Source organism: Pangasianodon hypophthalmus, chromosome 10 (assembly GCF_027358585.1).
Source record: "Pangasianodon hypophthalmus isolate fPanHyp1 chromosome 10, fPanHyp1.pri, whole genome shotgun sequence".
Lineage (NCBI taxonomy): Eukaryota > Metazoa > Chordata > Actinopteri > Siluriformes > Pangasiidae > Pangasianodon > Pangasianodon hypophthalmus.
This window is the reverse complement of record NC_069719.1, coordinates 2932872-2956879: the sequence shown is the minus strand read 5'-3', so window position 1 is coordinate 2956879 and position 24008 is coordinate 2932872. Positions and strand designations below refer to the sequence as shown.

General features: G+C 38.7%; 1 protein-coding gene across 4 annotated transcripts in view; it reads left to right on the top strand.

The window, feature by feature from the left end:
• The window catches only part of arhgef10 (Rho guanine nucleotide exchange factor (GEF) 10), an 85626-nt gene that overhangs the window by 59135 nt on the left and 2483 nt on the right, over positions 1-24008 (top strand). For all 4 annotated transcript variants that reach the window (XM_026944188.3, XM_026944187.3, XM_034308149.2 and 1 more), the window contains 4 exons: positions 3956-4098; positions 6613-6787; positions 18314-18436; positions 22256-22703. In XM_026944188.3, coding sequence (XP_026799989.3) covers positions 3956-4098; positions 6613-6787; positions 18314-18436; positions 22256-22698 — 884 coding nt within the window. In that variant the 3' untranslated portion in view covers positions 22699-22703. The remainder of the gene's footprint in view (positions 1-3955; positions 4099-6612; positions 6788-18313; positions 18437-22255; positions 22704-24008) is intronic.

Genomic DNA, 24008 nt, shown 5'->3' with positions numbered 1-24008 from the left:
CATGCTATTAAAACCTAAACTTAGTGTTTAGTTAAGCAGATTTGCTAGCATGCTAGTAAACATCAAACCCTGAGTTTAATTGAACTGATTTGCTAGCAAACATCAAACTCAGGGTTTAATTATGCAGATTTGCTAGCATGCTAGTAAACATCAAACTCAGGGTTTAGTTAAGCAGATTTGCTAGCATGCTAGTAAACATCAAACTCAGGATTTAGTTAAGCTGATTTGCTAGCATGCTAGTAAAATGTAAGATCGTGGTTACATTAGCATGCTAGTAGATCCTATACTTAGTGTTTAGTTATGCAGATTTGCTAGCATAACAGTTGCTAACTCGGGGTTTGGTTAAGCAGGTTTAGTAGCATTGAGTGGCGTAGCGTAATGTCATTAACATGTTCTCAGATTTGCCTTTTCTTTACATTATAGCTACAGTAACTAGCTTACGAAACGCAGCTAGGTGATGGTCACTAGCTAAAAAGAGGATTTTTTCTACTGTCTGCTGTGCTTCTTAGCTATCATGAACAGATTTTTTAAGTATATGATTTTAAAAGCCAGCTAACTTTAGCTTTCTATTAATGAATTAATTAGCAAGTTAGCAATCCTGAACAGCAAAACAGCAAAGTTTGCAGAAATAGTGTTGTTTGGTCACCTAATTAAACGAATAATTAATTCTTCTTTGGGAAATAGTGAAACTCTGGTGTGGTGTAAATTCAGCTGGATGTGGATGTTAAAAAGGAAAGGGAACGGTGTGTGTTGTGAGGATTATGAGAGTGTGACGTGTCGGTCAGCAGGCTTGTGTCCTGATGTTAAATCACTGGAAAATGCAGGGAATGGAATATATTATATAACACGCTAAGACGTGTGTGTAGAGCGCTGAAGCGGTGTCAGGGGAACCCCGCAGAGAGATGATGTAACGGCTGCTCTGAGTCATAACTCCTAACTTTTTAAAGCCTGACAGAACTCGCTCAGCCTGACTAAAGCAGGATTAGGAGAGAGAGAGCAAGAGAGAGAGAGAGAGAGAGCGAGAGAACAAAAAAGGGGGCACACGGGACATAATTCATCACAGATAGTTTCTCTTAAATATGAGGTGTGTGTGTGTGTGTGTGTGTGTGCATGGATTTAGCTCCTTATAAGGAAAAAAATGTTCGTAAATAATAGATACATGACATTGTTGACATTTATTTGGTCTCTGTTAAAAGACAAGAGCTTGGTTAATGGATGCAGTTTGGATTGAAAAGCGAAAAGGGCCAAAAGACGTCCATTTTTGTACTCAAAATCGATGTTTCAAAATCGGCTGTTATGGACACTAATATGATAATATGATATCTTTAATTAAAAAAAAAAAAATGGTTTCGGTGTTCGCATTGTAATTGTGTTGCTCATCACTTCCGGGAAATGATTAAATGATTTTGATGACTCATCCTGTCCTAATCTCGTGTTCGTCCAATGAAATGCTCTCTAGAACGTATATGAAAGCACTTTTCCTCACCAGCCAAATGTCCCCATGAGGTCAAAATGGTCAGATATTCCTATTCTTCTGGGGACATTTGGTCCCCACCAGAATATAAACACACACACACACACACACACACACACCTGTTTTGTTGAGATTTAACTGAGATAAAAACACAAAAGTATTCTGTAATGTCAGGGTTAGAATAATGTTGTGTAAGTCTGTGTAAATACCTTTGAGTGATTGTGTGTGTGTGTGTGTGTGTGTGTGTGTGTGTGTGTGTGTAGGTGGATGTGTTATGTAAGCAGTACGTCCAGAGTTGCACAAACTGAATGTAGATCAGTTAGAAGCAACCTAAGGCTAGAAAGAAACAAGGACACATACACACATACACACAAACAAAATTGAGGACAGTGCTATGTTGAAGAGAACTCAAAGTGTGTGTGTGTGTGTGTGTGTGTGTGTGTGCTTAAACATCACACACACTACAGCACCATCACTCTCTACCTGCTCAATAGAATGGAGTTAGTCATGAATGATTTATTCATTCCTGTGCCTCTCTCTGAAGTGTCTATTATGTACACACACACACACACACACACACACACATGCACACACAGTTTAGTTCTAATCAACAGTGCACTGTCCTCAGTAGCAGCCTCTGTGTGTGTGTGTGTGTGTATGTGTATGTGTGTGTGTGTGTGTGTGTGTGTGTGTGTGGGCATGTTTTTACCTAATGTCCCCACAAGGTTAGGAATATCTGACAGTTTTGACTACAGGTTTTATTTAATAATAAAAAAAAAACTATAGGATCTAAAATTTCCTTTTGCTCACTGATGTTAATATAGATTTATGTGTAGCATGACATTAATTAGCTAATTATGTCACTAGAAGGTTCTTACAAAGATAGTAACACGTGTGTGTGTGTGTGTGTGTGTTTAAACAACACTTCACAGCACCCTCAATCTCTACATTCTAAATAGAGTGAAGTTGTTCATTCCTACACCTCTCTCTGAACTGTCCATTATCTACACACACACACACACACACACACACACACCCCACCTACACACGCTCATCAATCTTGCAGTTATTGCTTGTGTGGATGTGTGTTTGTGCTGGACTGTGCCTTCCTTCAGCATGGTATTTAAAAGAGTCCATGATAGCGATGGTGCGTGATGTGTGATATATTGTGTAATATATTGCGTTACTCACATGTCTGCTTTACATTTACATCATTTTAAATTTATTCACACATAAATACAAAGTATAAATTTTGATCCTGCATGGAACCATAACCGGATCAAGTGTAGCTTCAGGATATGCAGTTGATTTAAAAAAAAAAAAAAAAAGTCGTTATTCAGTATTCAAGGTTATATCTGATCATAAAACAAGCATATGCAAATTTCTCCATCAGTTTCCTTATTCGTCAATTTTATCATTTTCATTATCATTTGCTGTATATGCTCAAACTTGCATTTGGGTGTGTGTGTGTGTGTGTGTGTGTGTAAATTTAAGCAACGTTTTAACAACCCGAAAAAGCTTGATTTGCAGTTAAATCAATTATTCAATCATAATAAGTGAGGAATATCACACAAGAGACCATGTGGCTATATGAAAATAATACACCGGGGTGACGCGATGCATAAAACGGCAAAACTGCACAGTTTGGAGTGTTTTGTTTTGTTTATATTACAGTGATTTGCCAACAATTACATTGTTTATTTTTTTAACAAACAGCTTGTGATGGATTTTAATGGTTTATAGCTAGATGTAATGTTGTGGAACGTAATAGCCGTGATAAACAGTCGTGCCCTCACCTGCCTTTCCTTTTCTCTGGAAAAGTGTAAACTCCTCTATCCTGATGACTTTCCCTTGTTGGAAAACTTCACAAAGCACCGTGACTGTTACAAAGCGCTGACACTCGAGAGTCAATATCAACAATAAGACAAAGTGAAATTTGTTTAGAATGAAAACTTACGTCACATATATTTATAAATGAAGCTATTTATGCCTGACTTCACTATTTAAGTGCTAAAGTACATAAAAACTTGACGAGACAAACATACTGGACCATCATTTCCTCCAGTGAAACTGCACGAACAGTTGATTTTATTTATTATTACGGCTTTTGAAAAGAATAGTTTTATTTGCAGCAACCTCAGACAAAGACTTTTAAGTCAGATTCAGGAAATTAATTCTTTCCCCTCTGGCTTTACTTCTTTCCTGGGATCTTGGATATCCTACTGAATGCTGTCCTTGGATTGGCTGCGTATGCATGTAACATGTAAATAAAAGATGAGTGGGTGGGGACTTGTGTCCATGCTGCTGAAGCTGATTGAACATTTTTTCCTCAAATCACAGATCGTTTTAATATCGTATGACAGTTTTATGAATGTTATTGCGCTGCATGTTTTTTTTTTCTTGGGAAATTTTGATTCTATTTTCCATCTTTTATGTTACTGTATGATTTGGACACAGATTTTTTTTTCCCCCTTCCTGCAGACGGTTCATGGGATTCCTCCAGCGTGCGGTTACTGAAGCTCGGTGTGCTGCCGGTGAAGGCCCTGCTGGCCGTCGGGGAGTGTGTGTGGGCCTCATCTGGCGGACACGTCTTCGTCATCGATGCTCGCACACACACTGTGGAGGTAAACGACCATCATATCCTTCTCCACGGCCACGTTAGGATGTTGCAGTTGACTTATTAGGGATTTGATGCAACGACAACTGACATAGGGACAGAAACATGAAGTCACTAGCCAACAACTCTAACGCTATGGCAGAACACGTGTTTGACAGGCTGTCATTTAAAAAAAATAGAGAAGAATTGCTTTAGGCATTAGAAGATAAGCTAGAGGAAGGGTTTGTAGCATTGTACGATGCCAACAGGAATGTTAACTTAGAACTGAATCCATTTTCTGAAGATGTGTCATGCCGCTTGTACAGTAAATCTAAGTATCAAATTTTAAGAGTGAAAATTTTGTATGTGTACTACAACTCAGTTTTTTGTAGCCACTGTAGCCATCCCTGTTGCTGTCATCACGTATTTACACACGCAGCTTGAACAATGCTAAACTGGAGCCTGTAAGCTTTCACGTGGCCTCGTAGCTCCAATGCAAAACTAAAGAAGAAAAGAAGAACTGATGAAACAGAGCATGTCCTGGTGATCACTTCATAATGACATTTACACAAAGTACACCACGTTACCTCAGTTATATACAAACTTCTGCTAAGCCCCTAGCTAAAGTGTTAGAAGACACTCTCATATTAGAGCAAGTGCAATCATATAAACGTGTCATTTACAGATGCGCTGTCAGAATTCAACAGCGGCGTGGTGTAACTCGCAGTAATGGTCATGTATATCTATATGGTCACGGATATCTGTACAGGGATGTATTTATAAAAGAGGACAGACACACAAAACCTCATCCAAAAGCAGGGAAATTCATTCCTCTTCCTCATGCCAGAACCTCATTCAGTAAGATAAGGCATGCTTACTTATAACTTGAATGTCACACAAGTTAGCTTGACTTCTTATAATAAACAGGACATAAGGAGAGGAATATGTTTATTATTATGCCACACAGTCATACAGTAGGCTGTACTGTACCCAGTGTCTGCGTTTCCAAATAGGTTTCTCTGGGGATAACTCGCATTGGAAAGGCTTTTTTTCTCTCAGCACTGGTGGATCAGTGAAAAACTGTTTAAGCTCCGGTTATATAAGCAATGTGGTGATCTCTTTCCAACATTTTTCTTCTTCTTCTCGGTCATGGTAGGACAGTGTGGAAATAACACACAGCAAGGCCAGCCTTGGTTTTGTTAATAAAATGTTCTCTCTTTGTGCCATTTTGCTGATTATGCTGTTGGTGTTGCTACACACTTTTTTCCCAGAAAATCAGTTTGTGACTGTGAGAAATCGATTCGTGAGAGACTGCTCACATTGCAAGTCAGCAAGCTACAATTCTATCTGTCTGATTATCCGACAGCTCAATCAGAGAACGTTTCGGACGTGAATGCAGCATTGTTTAAACCCTCGTACTGCTGATGCAGCAGAAAATTTATTGGTGTGAAAAAAAAAAAACAAGTTTTAAACCAGACTAAATAGCGTGCAGTGTTCTCCTGAGTGTTTGTGTCAAGCGTTTGGTTTCCCAAAAGCAATCTCTGATCCAGAGCTGTGTGTGTATGACTTCATTCAGCTGCTGACGAGATCAGACATGCACGTCTCTCTCTCTCTCTCTCTTTTTTTTAAACCAGTCAGCAGTTTTTAGTGAAAGGCTCTGATTTCCCTAAAGCATTTCTCAGACTTGGTGTCCTCCCTAAGAGTTACGGACTGACCAAACGCTGATGCTGCACTAATCAGAGCTGGGGTGATGAATCAGACCCGGGGTCTCATTTATCAACCGTTCGTGCACAGAGGTTGGTGCGCAGGTTTCTACGAATAGAATGCGCACTCCTGACCATGCGTATGCAGGAACCCCTAGTGGTAGAAAAGTGTAATTGTGGATAAACTGATTGAGGAGCTGCGTCTTATTGTCAGTCAAATCAGCAAAACTGACAGCATAAGATTGTGAGTTATAGTGAAGGAGGCGTGGCCTCTGTACCAGTCAGTACTAATGAAGGAGGTGTGGCTTCTGTACTGGTCGAGACTTCATGGAGGAGGCGTGGCCTCTGTACCAGTCAGTACTAATGAAGGAGGCGTGGCCTCTGTACCGGTCAGTACTAATGAAGGAGGCGTGGCTTCTGTACTGGTCAATCCTAATGAAGGAGGTGTGGCCTCCTTGCCTCATTCATAGTGAAGGAGGCGTGGCTTCTGTACTGGTCAATCCTAATGAAGGAGGTGTGGCCTCTGTGATTGTCAGCCTCAGTGAAGAAGGCATGGCGTTGGTGTCTCAGTTGTAGTAAAGGAGGTGTGACTTCTGTGCTGGATAGTCCTAATGACGGGGGTGTGGCCTCTGTCCCTGTCAGTCCTAGTGAAGGAGGCGTGGCCTCTGTGCTTGTTAGTCCTAATCAAGGAGGTGTGGCCTCTGTCCCTGTCAGTCCTAGTGAAGGAGGCGTGGTGTCTGTCAGACTGTAAGTCTTAAATATTGTAAATATTGTATTGTTAAGTAATAAGGATTAACTAAGTACAGCTTTAAACTGTGTTTGTCCTGTGGGTTGTACAGCACCAGCTGGAGGCGCATCAGGAGGAGGGGATGGTCGTGTCCCAAATGGTGGTAGCAGGAGTGGGCATCTGGATCGCCTTCAGCTCAGGCTCCACACTCCGCTTGTTTCACACTGAGACACTGGAGCACCTGCAGGACATCAACATCGCTACACCTGTCCACAACATCCTCTCAGGTAAACACACTCACACACACCTTATAGTCGGGACCAAACATCCACCACTGAATCTAACAAACAGTGAGAATGTGGAATTGTGGTATATTTAAGTAAATACTATTGTTTTAGTAACAAAAATGTGAATATACAGTCATGTGGACAAACCATACTGGCTATGCTGAGTAAGCAATAAAACACTCAGTGTCATGCTGTTATAGGAAAATAATCAGTGACAGTGTGGTGTGATGAAGCGGAGTTACTGTTACCACCCTGAAGTTGATTATTTCCTATTTTTTATTTATTAAAGTACAGCACATCATACTTTTTATTCTTTTATAGTTACATTTAATGATGTGGAACATCCGTAAAACAAGTTAGTTCCTGTTCTCACTTACCTTATAGCAGCTATAAACACTCATTCCCTCACCAGCCTCTCTTTTTTTCTTTCTTTCATGAAGTTCATAAGACACACGAAATCACAGCTTGTCAAATGAGAAACCGCAAAGTGTTTCTGACTGTTACAAAGTGCTGACACTGGAGACTCCTTCCATAAATGTTAAATACACACCATATCAATGATTACACATGTTTTTTTAAAATCTGTTTATGTGAAGCGTTCGCCATACAAGTACCAGTGAATGAGCTGTTACTATAGAAACGACAACATATTAAAAAGAGCACATTAATATAAACCTGTGATTAATCAACACCTTCTGACCAATCAGAATCGAGAATTAAACAGCAATGTGGCTTTAACTTGAAAAACATGCATTTTGTGTCTGTTCGTGACACTTTATTTAATAACAGTCCATAAAATAAGTGAATATCTTCAAGAACGTCATGATAAGGTAAAGATTTTAAATGTGATGTACAGCATGCACTCAGATCTATCTATCTACCTGAATTTCCCTTCGGGGATTAATAAAGTTTATCTTATCTTATCTTATCTTATCTGTTGCTATTTTAGTTTCAGAGGCAGTATATCCGTCTTCATGTTAGTTTCCGTTATCTGTAATAACTCTGTCCTACACTGCATTGCCCTCTCTGAACACACACCTGTAAAGAGCTTCCTCTTTTGTAAACACACCCTTCCCCAAACCTGCACACCTTCAAACCAGGTAACACACGCTCAGCTACACACGCTCAGCTACACACCACAGATCAGTCCACGCTTTAATCCAGACTACACAAATTACACACTGCAGTCATGTAATAACACACACACCGTATAATTTATCCTACAGGGTTTTATCCTGACATCATACACTTCATCATACACTTCATTGTGTGTTATTTGTGATCGGCTGAGAGCTGAGATGTTGTCTTTTTTTAACGTATTCATTTGGGGGAAACCTCTCTTTTGCTCCCGAGTCACTATAGGGCTTTAAAGTGACACAACGAGTTCATGTTTTGTTGTAAAAATTTTCATATATAGATTTGATTCATGCCTCACAATGAGCGAAATAAATCGGATGTATGAACATCACTATTATAACTGTAAACCAATGTTTTGGTTCAAACTCATAACCTCTTATTGATCACTAAGACTACACTGGAATAGTTCAATAGTTATGACAGAGTCGTGTGTGTCTGTAAATCACTGTGTGTGTGTTTTGAGGAAGTGGGTTTGAGATTACATCATAGGCTTGGCCTCTTTTCTGTTAAGCTGTATTGTGATCTGTGTGTGTGTGTGTGTGTGTGTGTGTGTGTGTGTGTGTGTGTGTGTGTGTGTGTGTGTGTTTGGGTGTGGTGTTTGATGAGTAAGCAATAGCTCTGGTCTTTAATTCGTTTCTCACGTTAGTGTCTCTGAACGTTTCCACCCAAGAGTTTCTCCAGTTTGAGAACAATTTCCTGAAAATCATTGTTTCCATAAATTACAGCAATAACAATATTAATAACAACAATACTACAGGTACACACTACTAATATAAATAAAATGCTGTTATTGTTGTTAAGTTACCCAGGGACACTGTACAGACACATCTCAATACATAAAACTATATAGTAGTAATAATAGGAATAAAAACTAAATACTGGTATTAATAATATATTGAATATTCACAAGAGGAATAAAGAGACAGCATCAAAAGAGAGCGTGGGATTTTTTTTTTTTTTTCTTAATCAGATTTTTTGTGCACAAATTTAAACTTTGGTTTGGATCACGATCTAAAATCCTAGACCGAGTTTCCTGAAAGAATTTTTTGCTGAAAATGAACTGAAAAGGATTCGAGAGAAGAAGATCCGAGAACACTCGTGTAAAAATGTTAGACATGCTGCGTAAGTTACCACAAGAAGTTACTGCTAGCTAGTGAAAATAGCTAACCAGATCATTGTACTGACTAAAATCTGAACAAACTTTTGATATTAGGTGCTGCGTGTATTAAAATGAAAACAAGTGAGCTAGCATGTCTGGGCTTTGCTTTCAGGCTTTCCCATCATGCAGTGTGATTCAGACTGAACTAGCAGCAGAACACTCATCCACTCAGCACTAAGTGTGTGAGTAATGACTGAACAGTAAGCGTGAATAATAGTAATAATAATAACAGAGCTTATTAAATGAGCAGTTACTCATCAGCAAGTGTGTTCTGATTTTTATAAGCTGGAGCTTGAGTTTTGGACAAAAGGATTCGTGACAGCTGCCTGTGTGGGAGACGTGTGTCAGGGTTTAGATTTAAAGTGTGGGTGTGTGCATGTGCGAGTTATGCGTATGTACAGGATTGTCATATCCACCATACAACGTCCCTGTGAGTGAGCTGTTGCTATAGTAACGATAATGTATTTGAAACCCAGGAATGTTTTCAGAGCTGCTGTCATGGAACATTAATCAACATCATCTGACCAATCAGGATCGAGACTTCAGCAGTGGCTGTGGTGTAAAGAAAGAGAAATATTCTATTGAGCACACAGACTACACTGACGATTGTGCAGTAAGAAAGAGCTTATCTTCTGTAATTCATTCAGTTCAGGGAGAGGGGGTGTGAGAGGTTAGTAAGGTCGAGTTTAAAAAAGAAAATAAAAAAAGGGAGTGTTGAGGTCAGCTAAAGTTTAGGTCTATGAGGAGCCACAGTAACAGCTTTCTGTATGAGGGTCTGGGGAGATCTGAGTGAGCATCCTGCAGTTTAATGAATGCAAATGCACTCTTTAGTACTTTTTTTTTGGACTGTTAATCAAATCTCTTTTTAAAGCCTCTTTTCTGGAGTGCTGAGATGAAGTGATTTGTCAGGACAGGTTCAGATCCCCTTCATTAAAGACGGTAAGGTATGTCTGCTCTTCCCTGAGCTGTGTTCCTGCTTGTCTCAGGACAACTGAACAACTCCAGAACAGTATCAGGGCTCAAAGGACAGGAAGTAACCTGACGATTGCCTGAGCATGGATTGACTATTCGCTTCCAAAGCTGCATATTTTACAAAGTTCATCACAAAATCAAAGCTTTCCAACTTTCCTTCATTTTTTTAGGATGTTCTCTAGTTGTGTAGCTACACTTTCAGAAAGAGAGAGTACTAAACTGTACCATTCTTTGTCGTAGTGTTTGTACCCTTAAGTGCGTACCTTTGACATTTAATATGTATCTTTTACCTAGAAAGGTGTGTGTAAAGTGTAGCTTTACTCAAAAAAAAAAACGAATTATGGTCCATTTATGTACCTTAAATCATTTTTAAAGGTATACTATATCAACATTTCCAGGTGAAAGATACTTATTAAAGGTACAAAAGATAAGGGAGCCACTCCAGCGACAAGGAAAGGTACAGTTTAGTACTCTTTTTTCTTTTCTTTTTTTTCTAAGAGTGTAGGTTTTTAAGCAAAGTAAATTATCAATGACTTAATTCATTAGTGTTAACTGGGAGTTGTGTTGTCTTTCAGTTCTTATTTAATGCTAAAAGCTGAGTTCTATAATTAGCTTTTAATTGTCTTCTCAGCTCACTGTCTGTTGATTTGCTATTTATTATCCCTTTGTTCATAATTTTCTTAACTTAATTTCAAACACCTTGTTTATGAGTGATAGACTAGTTGTCTGTTAGAAATTCCACAGATGAAAATATTTTCATTCACGCTCAGTGGTGGGATAATCAGTAGCAGATTTTGTGTCTGTTAGTTTTTTTTGTTTTTTTTTAAGTCAATTCAAGTTATTTTATTGTCATGTGCACAGAAGAACAATGACATTCTTACTGTCGTTTCTAAAGACTACACAAAACACTGCCGACATATTCACAACCCAAAGGCAAAACAATAAACATTCAAACAAACCAGAAAATTTTGCTAAACGAATCTTTTCATTGGCTGTGTGTAAACTTTAGGCACTTCCTGTTGGTTCAATGCACCTTGATCTTGTAGAACTCTTTTTACAAGGTGGATTATTCAGCGTGCACGGATTAGAGACAGTTTTGTAAGGATCAGGAATGTGGAAATAAATTGCTGCCTAAAGCTATCATATAACCCTCCCTACTACACACACTCACCTTAAGACACTAACCAGACTCGAATAATATCTTATGAGTGAAATGAAAAGACTTGGGCCAATGACTCTTTGACTTTTTGTCAATGGCGCACACACACGATGTGCTCGTGATCATATACTGGCTCATTTCATCTAGTCTGTATTAATGCACTTAACTAGCTAACTGGATCATCATATGTTATTATTACCACTTTTTACCCTAGGTTTCCAGGCAACCAAACCCTGGGACTGGGCCACCAGTCCATCGGAGCTTTTTTCGCTCAGTGAGCTAGCTAATAAATTTGATTTGTCCACTGCTGATGCTAATAAATGGTGAAGAAAGAATTTCCATCTTCGATGTGGTTTTGAAAAAAGCAGTAAGTTCTAATGTTTTCCAGGCATCCTTTCAGAAAACCTCACTTACATAAACATTTTGATATCCAAACAATTCTGAAGTTATCATGAATGATACCGGTAGCTATTTTTTTGTTTGTTTGTTTGTTTAAATTAGCTATTTTCCCCTGAAAAAGCTGGCACCACTGAATGTTCTGGATCTGCTGTCTTGAACAAGCATTGCGTAAGTTTTACAAGACTGTATTTCATGGCCTGAGCACTGAGACGAAGCCATGTCAGGAGGTTTATGGTCCTAATTTGAGCACCTTGTGTTTTCTAAAGTGGGAGAACTAGTTATAGATGCAGAAGGTAAGAAAGGAACCAGAAATATAGAGCAAATGGAAAAAGAACATAGAAATATAGTAAGAGTGGAAGGTTATGTTGATTTAGACCTTGGTTTGTACTCCAATACATGTACCTGCAGGATTTGGGGTGAGAAATGAAGATGTGATTGCAAAATATTTGACTATCATCCAAAGTTAAACCCAATAAGACTTTAATAAGGCTTTTTCCAAATCTGTGTGGCCAAATAAATATTATATCTCACCTGATGCTTATCCAATGCTATCTAAAATGACCTCAAACTACATCTGTGCCCATTAGAAAGGATCTGACATCCATTAAAGTGTCTTCAAATGCAGCACGATGTTCCTTTTAAAGCCTCTAATTGCTCGTTTTTATTAGCTCTGCATTAATGATGTGCTATTTTAAAAGGCTAAAAGGCTTTTAGACATTTTATTTGCCAACTTTTACCTCATGGTCTGACCCGGGTCATAAAGACGTCATGGTCACCTGTGCTTGGAGTAGGAATCAAGATTCAGGCTTTAAAAGCATGCAGGTCTAATGCAACGTCGATTTCTTGTGGCAGTGCTACTTTGGTGTGACTTTTCCCCAAAAAGATTCTGGAAGGAACCAGAATAAACAAATCAGTGACACCCAGCATTGCTAATGTTCGGGTTTTGCAGAAATTCCTCTGATGCAGTGGATTAGCAATGCTGTGAATGACACAGCAGTCCTCGTGCTTTGACTCAGCCATGCTCAATGCGAGTGTAGGCTTTTGTCAGTGAATGGCTTTGTCACCGTTGGCCTAAATACTCGCCCATGTGTGCAGCCATGCAGCAAACAAATAGCTGCCTGCGGATGATACATAACTTCATCCCCTGCTCCCTGATTCCAGTCCAATTCCAATACCTTCGTCAGAAGCTAAGATAGAAATGTTGAGATTATCAGTTATCACGAGTGTACCATGTGATTATTGGGAGTGTAAGGGTAATCGTGGACTATTTAGCCTTCAAAACAGCTGTCGATGTAAGAAACTAAGTAGGACATTAAGCCTCATTAACTTAATTTGTCCCTCATTGAACTTGAGACTAGATCGGGGACGTCTACTGGTCGTGGATCTAAGTTGATGATGAAAACATAATGTTTTATGTTTAAAAGATGATTGGACATAGAAATATTTATTCTCTGCATCAAGTTTAAAACTCGTGCGTCACATCTGTTCAGAGTCCATGCCACAAGTCAAAAGTGACATGTAAACGTGAAGTAAAACAAAACATAACACGTCTTATCTATAGCCTTCAAACTAATAATTAATGTTTCAGCATTTAAAAGATAAGTGTTGTCACCATTCAGTCATGTTCTTATCTGTGAGCAAGGAATTTTTATGTACTTATTCACTGCACTTTACAAGTTTTAGGTGAATACCCCTGGACTAGATCTTCGCACAGTATGTTCTCCATCTCTGATTCCTTTCTGGCTGTTTTTTCTTTTAAATAAAGAATGTAGGTCTGTTTCTACTCCGCCGCTCCCTACGACGTGACCCAGCTCTGATCCAGCTCCGAGCATGAACGAGATCAAAGCGTTTATTGCCGGGTTGGAGACGGGCTCCGGGCATGTTGATATTGGTCAGGGTTTGCTTGGGAGTTCGGGAAATCCAAATATTATGGAGCGAAGAAAAAGATGGACCAGCATACAGAGATTCTTTGTGTTGTTCCGGAGATTTTTTGCTGACTCAGGAGAAGCCAAATATTTCTCCAGTCATGGACCAAAGAATAGAGCTTTAATAGCTGCTGCTTTTGCACACAGCATTACATTTAATCATCAGACCTTAACTGATGAGGCAGTAAAGTGTCAAGGCTTTGAAATGCTACTGTACAGTTACACTCCACACTACCCAAGCTAAACTGTTCTTGGACAACGTTTAATCCCGAAAAACTCCAGCACTAACGTAATTCTTCACGTGTATCCACGATATGTTATGAACAGCAACCATTGAACATGTAGAAACACTCAATTCTAGTTTCCGTACTGACCATAATTCTTTTACGACAATTATACGTTACAGTTTGAGGCATGAAACGAAGGAAGAATGTTGTCTTACTTGTCTACTCTTGGACATTTCTGCACCGCCTTTCCATGCAAACACCAGACTGTATATTTCTGTGGCTTCCCAAAATGAACACACAAGCGAAAGCTGAATCTATTTTTGCCTTTAGAGGATGTCACGACTCAGAAACAAACCAGCATGTAGCACAGGCCAGAGACGTTATAAATATTCATCTGCAACCAGAAAGCTGAAAAGCCAAGCTGGATATTCAGTTACACTTGTTAGGAATTTTCCCACTTTGGCTGTTCTTGGCTATTGGTTCTTGTCTTAATAAGAAGTAGGGATGCACTGATATCATTTTCTTTCAGACTGTCCATACTGACACTGAAATGAGGAAACTAGTATTAGTATTACTAATGTGTTCATATTACTCAAACAAGGACAGCATGCAACATTTGATTTAGCTCTGTTTAAGTTTCCCCAGTTTAAATAGTTGTCAGTAATTGACAGAAGACAATAGAAAAGGAGTATTTTAAGCTATAACAATGTTATTTGGTGCAGTGTTACATTTTATAGTTTGTAAATTTGTATGGAATTTACATTCAGATCGCTGCACTTAGACCAGTCGTGTCTCAGTGGTTAAGGCTTGGGGCTACTGATCAGAAGGTTGTGAGTTTAAATCCCCACATCACCAAGTGAACACTGTTGTCTCAGTTCAATTTCAGTTCAATTTTATTTGTATACCACTTGGACATTGTCACAAAGCAGCTTTACGGAAATATATAAATTCCAGATTTGAAGTTATAAATTTTTTTAATGAAGTCACTTTGGGTAAACGCGTCAGCCAAATGTAAAGGAACAGGGGTTATCATGTTGCAAATCCTGGTCCAGATGCAGACCTAGCAAAATATTTCAGAGGACAGGAGTACTTAAAAATATAAAAACATGGCCATAGTTCAGCAATTCGTGTTTTAAAAAATCTGAATCAGCATTGCTTCTGTAGGAAATCCTCTGTTGTGTTTTATCCAATCACATGCATTCATCGGACCAGAGAGTAGCTACATGGCTAGACGTTAGCTCAGAAAGCGGAGAATTTTCACATCGATTTTCATTTTATTTAACCTATTTGATCAGCGAAGTGATATGACTTGTTTAAAAAAAAAAAAAAAAAAAAAAGAAAGTCAATCGCAAAAACAGAACATTTAAAGATGAAAAGACAAAGAAGTATGCTTTTATTCACTGCACTTTTTAAATCGATTTTCCAGATCATTTTTAGCGAGGAATTTTATGTAACTGGAACTTTGAGACATTTTAACTGAACGCTCCTGGTCTAGACCATCCGAACAAGTCATGTAGTGTTTAGTGTGAAAGGCATCGCAAGTGTAAGCCTTCACATATCTCGTGTGTGAAAGAGTCCTTTTAGCTTTTCCTTTTCACTGCACACTCTTTTGAATGGCATCTCTTTCTCCTGCCAGCTGCTTTAGACGGTCGTCATGTTCCACGTGAAAAGCAATGGAAAACGCTGCTTTAATTTAAAGCCCCAGTTATTAAACGTGTAGAACTGATACTACAGAACAACCTCAAGCCTCTACATTTCCACAGAGAAGGCTTTGTCAGCCATCACATTCACCATTGTCTGATGGTTTTGTTTTTGCTCGAGCGTCGTTCCCATGGTCAAGCTAACAATCTGTGATGGTGAAAAACGCAAGCCGAGTTTCTCTAATGAGTGAGCCAGCACAGTGGAAGTGTTTGTCCTGTGATCCCGACCACCAACAGTCCCTGTGTTGCACAACCAGCTGGCGCTCTGGTGACTGATTTGTGGGTAAGGAAGGGTGGAGTGGGTGGACAGTCACATCAAGGCTTTGCAGTTTAAGGACTTTTAGCTCCACAGAGCAGCCATAGAATAAATTATCCACTGAGTTTCTTTAGAACGTGACGATGGGCTGTACAGTTAGCATAGCATGACTTTTCCATGTTGTTCCACATCACTTTAAATGATTTTTTTTTTTTGTAAGGCTAGTGCAATGTTGATTTGATTTTTCCCTGCTTATGATTTGCCGTTCAATAAACTCATGACTGTTTCGGGTTTAAGGAGATTATTACCAGCTGTGCGGTCAGGAGCTGCTTACCGGCAGTGGCAGTCACAAAAACTCACAAAAAAATCGGTTGTCTAATGTCGACATGACCAAAAAGTAGTATTTAAAATAGTTTGCTTTCTAATTATCGTCACCATTAGCATTATTTGTAAAGTGTAAGATTTGTTGTAGGTCTGTCTAATGTCCTTAGGTCAGCATTTTTTGTCAAAAGAACATTTTTTTTTTTGTTTTGTTTTGTTTTGTTTCCATAGTAATGAAAACCATTCTCAATTTACTGTGACAGAGTTGAGGGGAAAGGGGCGGGGCTTGCAGCATGTGTCAGATAATATAGGAGAGTTTAAAACATCCACACAAATCATTCCAGATTCATATGTCAGTTGGCTCATCTCTCGGTTTATTGTGGAAAAAAATAAGACTGCTCTTATGGCATACTTTTGGTTGATAACTCGTTCTAGCATACTCGGATCATAGAGTCATAGAGTCGATTAAATTGTTACATCACGCAAGCTTAGTCCAACGTACGGTTTAGCCGGAGTATTTACGATTTTTGACCCCTGGCTGTGTATGATTTAAGTTCTACCCTTAACTCATGTATGACCAAGAGTATCTTTACTGTATATATTTTTTGCTGTTTATGATGGATAGGTTTTATACCTTCTATTTTTATGCATTATTGTTATCTTCTTCCATTCTGCACAATATCTTGCACATTTTTTTAAACATCATTATTTTAGTTGTTATTATTTACTGTTTATTTTCTCCTGCAGACTCCATAACATAACAACGTGCAAACTAAGAATTTAACTGTGCCAAGAAAGCTTATGTGTGAGTTCTAATCTACTGTACACACCAGAAAACTGTGCTTTTCCTGCTTATTTCAGTGTTCAGAACACACATGAATAAAATTCACCCAACCGAAAAAAAACAATTCACTGAAGGGGAAAGGAAGCAGGATGTGGAAAAATGCACTTGCTTCCTACTTGATTCGCACTAACTTTATCCAAGTGCACTGTGACCTTTGAATAGAAAATAAGAAGGTGGCACTAAGGTCACTTCGTCGCGTCGTCCACTAACAAATGCTAGGGGTTTTGTGGTAAAGTTGTTTTTAAATAGAGCTTTTAATAGTAGACACAATCGCAAAGCAACTTTACAGAAATCTGGATGTCCAGGGCCTCCAGAAAGCCAGGAACCAATGAGAGCTTAAATCTTAATACATATAATACTTATACTTTGTATTTCTTATTTACAGCATATGCGCTACATGTTCTCCCTTACGCTCTATGCATTTTCTCAACCACTGTATCGTATATATTTGCTCAACATATTCCCGTTGGTTCCTGACTTTTCGGAAACCTTTCCAAGTTAAATCCATAATAAACAAGCATCCGTGTCTGTTATAAAACTGAACTTTGGAGATGTCTTTTGCAGTCTTTGTTTGCAGTGTTTCCTTCGTTACTGCAAGTGCTGTAGTTACAAAAGGTTGCCTCATGCCTCATAATGAAACTTTAGTTTGGTTCAATAAAGGCATCTGGGTGAGAGTTGGGAGCATTTTGCATTTGCTGCTCTCTTCCTTTTTTTTTTTTCTTTTTTTTTTTTTAAAACTAAAGCCAGGAATGAGAAGTCGTCCTCTCATTTCTCAAAGAGAGAGAGAGACTCTGGTACAGTTTCCCTGGAAACCAACCATCCGTCACCATAGTTACTTACCCACACATGCTCTAAGAGCCAAGTTCCTCCTACACGGCCTGGCTTGAGTAATCATCTCTATTCAGCACAGCGAAAACTTCATCCCTGATGCCGTTTTGAAAAATCTTACTTTCCTTCATTCCGTCCAAGACCTGCTTTTTTCGGTCTAGGTCAAAAATCATTTAGAGTTCAGGGACACTGTTTGGAAAATCAGCCCTCAGAGCTCTTAACAGAAGTCTGATTCAGTTTTATCCATATAGCGTGTTTAACAGTGGATATTGTCACAGCAGCAGCTGTATAGAAATCAGGATATAGATTTAGATTTAGATCCCTAATAAGCAGTGACGGTAGTGAGGAAACACTCCTGAGACGGCATGAGGAAGAAACCTCGACAGGAACCAGACTCAGAAGGAAACCGGTCCTATTCTGAGTGACACCAGACTGCGATTATGAGTCATTATTCTTCCACTATGCTATATGCTATATGCTATATGCTATACAGCACTGAGTGTGTTGAAATGATCTACAGTACCAGTATCAGGGTCTTTTATAAATTCATATTTTATATGATCAAAGATTGAGCAAAACTGGTTGAATTCTCTGTCCAGGTCACCAGAGGGTCTCTGTGAGCAGTCTGCTAGTGTGTCACGGTTTGCTACTTGTGGGGACGAATCTCGGGGTGACGGTAGCTCTGAGTGTCCCCCGACTACAGGGCATCCCCAAGGTCACAGGTGGGTATTTCTGCTATTATTACTATGACACTAGTCCTTTTAAAAATCATTTTCACTTAAATCCATAATGATTGTGTCATCTAGCCTAATCTAATAGTATGCTTGATCACTTCTCAGGACAGAAACAGTCAGGATTGGTTACATGCCACTAACCAATCACACTTTCATCTGAACCCTCTATTAGGTCACTCCTGAAAATCACTTCTCATTAGTTATGTAACATTGCCCTGCTTTGAAACCCTGGTTAATACTTTCATAAGCTCATGCTTGCTGTAATTCCCTCTACTCAGCTGCAGGAGTCTTTACCAGACATTCAGCACACATTACAGCTACACTGCTGACCAGTTTCACGAAGAATCAATAAAAAAAAAATACATCAATACCCCTGCTTCTGACTTCCAAAGCAATACATGCCTCTGTTGACTCTGAGTGGTAGAAAGGAGCTACATTAAAAATAATAATAATAATAACAAATGATAATAAAAATAATAAGAAGAAAATAATAACAACAGCAAACAACAGCTAATAATAATAATAATAGTCACTTTCGATTTTTTTTTTAATTTAAAAAAGGGAGGAAAAAAAAAAAAAATAATAATAATAATAATAATAATATTTAACATCTACAGAAAAAAATTACTTGCCTTTTCTCCCAGTGCTTTCCCTTTGATCTTCATACTAGTTTTTTTTTTTTTTTTTTTTTTGTACAGCAGTCTTAAGTGTGTTAGAAAGGCGGTGGTTGTTATTATTATTATTATTATTATTATTATGTTTTTTTTGTTTTTTTTTTTTGAGAGGAGTGAAATGGAGTGCCACCAAAAACAATAGTGTCACTTTTGAAAAGAAATGTAAAAACTACAAACTCAATAATAATTTAATTAATGTTTACAAAAAAAAAAAATAACACGTAAAAGTGAGATATTTAAACATTTGGTACAACGTGATACTTTGAAATCCAGCTACTTGTCTCTACGAGTAATAACGGCGTGAGTAAGTGAGTGTCGTAAAAGTACCTGCGATACTCATCATATCTGAAAGTACTAATTTATCACAATATCTACATGATATCATATCATATCAGTGTTTGGTGAACACATTTAGAAGAAATGTGCTTTAGAAATGTCATATAAAAGCCATATAAAAGAGTTTCAGGAGCTAGATAGCTAGCTAAGAATATCAGGTAACTAGTTAACGTTAACGTTATGCTCGTGCTCCGCCAAACAACGAGCACAAGATGCTGCCTTTAAGTTAATTTTTTTTTAAAAACATATGAAGTGGTTTGTTAAAAACAGCTATGTTATGTATTATGTGCTGCTACAAACTGTATTTCAGCGAGTCAGGAAAAAAAATTCACATGAATAAATGCTTAAGCTATTCATAAATAAAAATAAAATAAAATACAATAGAAGTCGGTGTCAGTGTTGAGCTATAGCTTTGAGAAGAATGTTACGTGTTTACGTTGGAAGTCGTTATTTTGTAGATCATAAACGCGACTGTAATTTCTCAGTTTTTTCAGGATTATTAGGAAACTGTTCTGTCCATCTTCCTTGCAGGCAATGAGCACATGTCTCTCAATCACTACATTTAATTTCAACATATCTCAAAAATGTGTTTATCAGGAAAACTATTTTAGCTAGCAGTGTGGCTGGTTTTTGATTGGGTGTTGAACATAGCCGTGCTGTGAAAGAGAAGAGATCTGGATCATTAAAACCTCCTCGTAGGTGGACATTACGGTAAAAAGTCGACACTGGATCCATTATAATTTCCATCTTGCAGCTTTTAAATAAACGAGTAGTTGACCTTCTGTGCTGAGGAGGTTAATGTGTCTCCGGAGCACATCCTGTAATTATTCAGCCCTCTCCGGCTTGGTTATTTTCGAAAGCAGCCCCTCTCTCCTGCTCTCACCGAGATACTGTGTGTTAATAGCGCTAAATGCTTCAGGGTGCGTTGGGGTGGCTGAAGGCTCAGGGCTACTTCTCTGCAGTTTCTGCTGAAACGGGGTAATTTCACACACTCTAATTAGGACTCCGGATGCTGAGACAGAAATCGAGCACACCCTCGATTGAAGCTAGGTTTTGTCTGTCAGGATGTCTGCTCTCTGAAGAATGTGTGGCAGTACATGTGCACGTTACAGAGACATGGATACGCTTCATCTCTAAAGTAGATCTAACAGGCAGTAAAAATAGTTTCTTAAAAGAGAGATAAACTTCCTTCCCCAGTCCACGCCGTGTTCTCTTCAGTCATATGGGTATAATTACGCTGTTGCAGACTGTGTGTGTGTGTGTGTGTGTGTGTGTGTGTTTGCCTAGACATCCCTGAAGAAGCAGAAACACAGATTTCAGTTTCATAAAAGCCTAAACATGCTATTATGAAAACATAATACACACCATGCCTTGAGCGCTTTCTTTTTTTAATGAACATGAACAATCTTTTTTTTTTTTTTTAAATCATGTTCTTATTAGAGAGCTGAATCAGGTTCACACATCACTAGTCTGGCTGCCTGGAACAAGTAATGTGTCCATGTTTTGAGCTTTTTTTTTTTATTATTATTCATCATAGCCCTGCGGCGGTCAGCAGCATTTTTATCCTCCTTCCATCAACAAGAGAAAAAAAATCCTTCCTCCGGTTAGCATTCACTGTGAATACGATTTTAGATTTAATATGCATTTCTAAACATAACACAATCCAACTGGCTTATAAAGAGTTTTGTAGAATGACTGACTTCATGCTCATGTCCAAATCCTGCTACAGTGCAGCTGCAAATCACAGGTTATATTAATGCATCATTCTAATACGTTTTCGTTTCCATAGTAACAGCTCATTCACATGGCGCATAAATTGATTAGATGTTTCTTTAACATTTATGGAAGGAGTCTCCAGTGTCAGCGCTTTGTAACAGTCAGAGGTAAAGCTGTAACTAAGTTTTCCATCGTCTTCACGACAGAGACGTTTACGCTTTGCAGTTTCTTTGTAACGTTACAAGCTGTGTGTGTTTTTTTTTTTTTTTTTTTTTTTTTTTTTTTAAATTAACTTGAAGAGAGAAGTTATCCCTCAAGGCTGGTGAGGGAACGACTGTTTATAGCTGCTATAACGTAAGAGAACAGGAACTAACTTGTTTTGCGGACGTTCCTATAACTATAAATGGATAAATGTTGGCAAATTGCTCCGTTGTTGATTATTTTCCTATAACAGCAATCTCCAATATCTCCAGGTGTGTTGCATATTACAATGTACTTCACTAGCTGAGTGGCTTATCATACTTTTAAGTAACCATTTAAAAAAAAAAATCCTGTTAGGCTAGCTCCACTCCTAAGACCAGGAAGTGATGTCACAGTGTTTACAAATGTCACTTGATTGAAAATTTTAATGAATATAGCAGGCTTTGTGCATTGGACAAACATTTAGCTAGCTACATCCGGCTATTGTGAAATACTTAGCAAACTAACACTCTAGTGAATAGCTACATGTAGCTAAATGAGCTACTTTGCCAATCTCTAAACTTCAAACAAAGCTTGTGTTGGCAGTTTAGTTTACGGGTTAACGCCAAAGATTTGGTAATTAATAAATTAGCTTTAGATAAATATGCTATCATTTAAAAAAAAAAAAAACTGAGAAACTGTACTGGCATTTGTACGTATTGTTTAAAATGTACTGAGAAAAAAAAAGACTAGCCATTAGCTAGTAACAGAGATGTAAATATAAAGAGATGAAGATAAGTTGTTGCATTCTAATAAACATGACTGTTGTATTGATGAAAAAGCTCAGTGTGGTTAGTGGGACGTCCAGAACAACATGACTAACGTCGCGTGTAACCCGCAGGACGAGGAATGGTGTCGTTCCACGCTCATCACAGCCCTGTGAAGTTCCTCATCATGGCGTCACCCGTACAGAACGCTGTTCCCGCCATCACCGACTCGCCCAGTCAGCGTGGTCCTGCTCCAGAAGAGGACGAAGCTCCCGGCTCTGCTTCTTCCTTCCTCCCTGAGGGAGACAGCGTCCACCCCGTCCCGATCGGCCACGACTCGCTCTCGTCCTCCCGCAGCTCCCTGGAGCACGGCCCAGAGGACGGCGCCATCTACGACCTGCTCAGCGACCCGGCGCACTCCCAGAACACCAAGCGGGCGCAACGGGCGAACGTGAGCTCGGTGCTGGTGCTGTCCGGCGGCTCGGGACACCGAAAAATCAACAGGAAGAGCAAAGCGGCTCGGCACGAAGAAAACGTGCCCACGGTCATGGTGTGGCAAATCCCCGTGCCTGTGTGATACAGGTAAAGAGTGGGCAAGGAGACCTTAACGCAGTGGTGCCACTTTATTTTTGTCCATTTATGTTTACCGTTAAAAAGCAGGATCAGTTTGCTGTCATGCTACTTCTACTACTACTACTACTACTACTGCTACTTCTACTACTGCTGCTGCTTTTACTTCTTCTACTGCTGCTTTTACTTCTACTTCTACTACTGCTGCTTTTACTTCTACTACTGCTACTTCTACTACTGCTGCTGCTTTTACTTCTACTACTGCTGCTGCTTTTACTTCTTCTACTGCTGCTTTTACTTCTACTTCTACTACTGCTGCTTTTACTTCTACTACTGCTACTTCTACTACTGCTGCTGCTTTTACTTCTACTACTGCTGCTGCTTTTACTTCTACTACTGCTGCTGCTTTTACTTCTTCTACTGCTACTTCTACTACTGCTGCTTTTACTTCTACTACTACTGCTGCTTTTACTTCTTCTACTACTACTGCTGCTTTTATTTTGAATACTTCTACTACTACTGCTGCTTTTACTTCTTCTACTACTACTACTTTTATTACTACTACTACTGCTGTTGCTGCTGCTGCTTTTAATTCTACTACTACTGCTGCTTTTACTTCTACTACTACTACTACTACTGCTGCTGCTGCTTTTACTTCTACTACTGCTGCTGCTTTTACTTCTTCTACTGCTACTACTACTGCTACTTCTACTGCTGCTGCTTTTACTTCTACTACTACTGCTACTTCTACTACTACTGCTGCTTTTACTTCTACTACTGCTGCTGCTTTTACTTCTTCTACTGCTACTACTACTGCTACTTCTACTACTGCTGCTTTTACTTCTACTACTACTACTGCTGCTTTTACTTCTTCTACTACTACTGCTGCTTTTATTTTGAATACTTCTACTACTACTGCTGCTTTTACTTCTTCTACTACTACTACTTTTATTACTACTACTACTGCTGTTGCTGCTGCTGCTTTTAATTCTACTACTACTGCTGCTTTTACTTCTACTACTACTACTACTACTACTACTGCTGCTGCTGCTTTTACTTCTACTACTACTACTGCTAAGTTTAACACCTTTCAGAAAGTAAGAAGAGCTCACATTATTTTGGAGGTATTTAGAAAAAAGCTGATTTTTGTGTGTAAACAGTTTTCTGTCAGTGTTTATTTGCAATTGGTTTTGACCAGATTTTCATTTTAAGTTCAGATTTATCATTTTCTTTAGATTTTAGCTTGAATGTAGCTATAAAATCATTGCATCTTAAAGTACCGCTGCACAAAAACACAAACTTTTGAACAGTTCACTA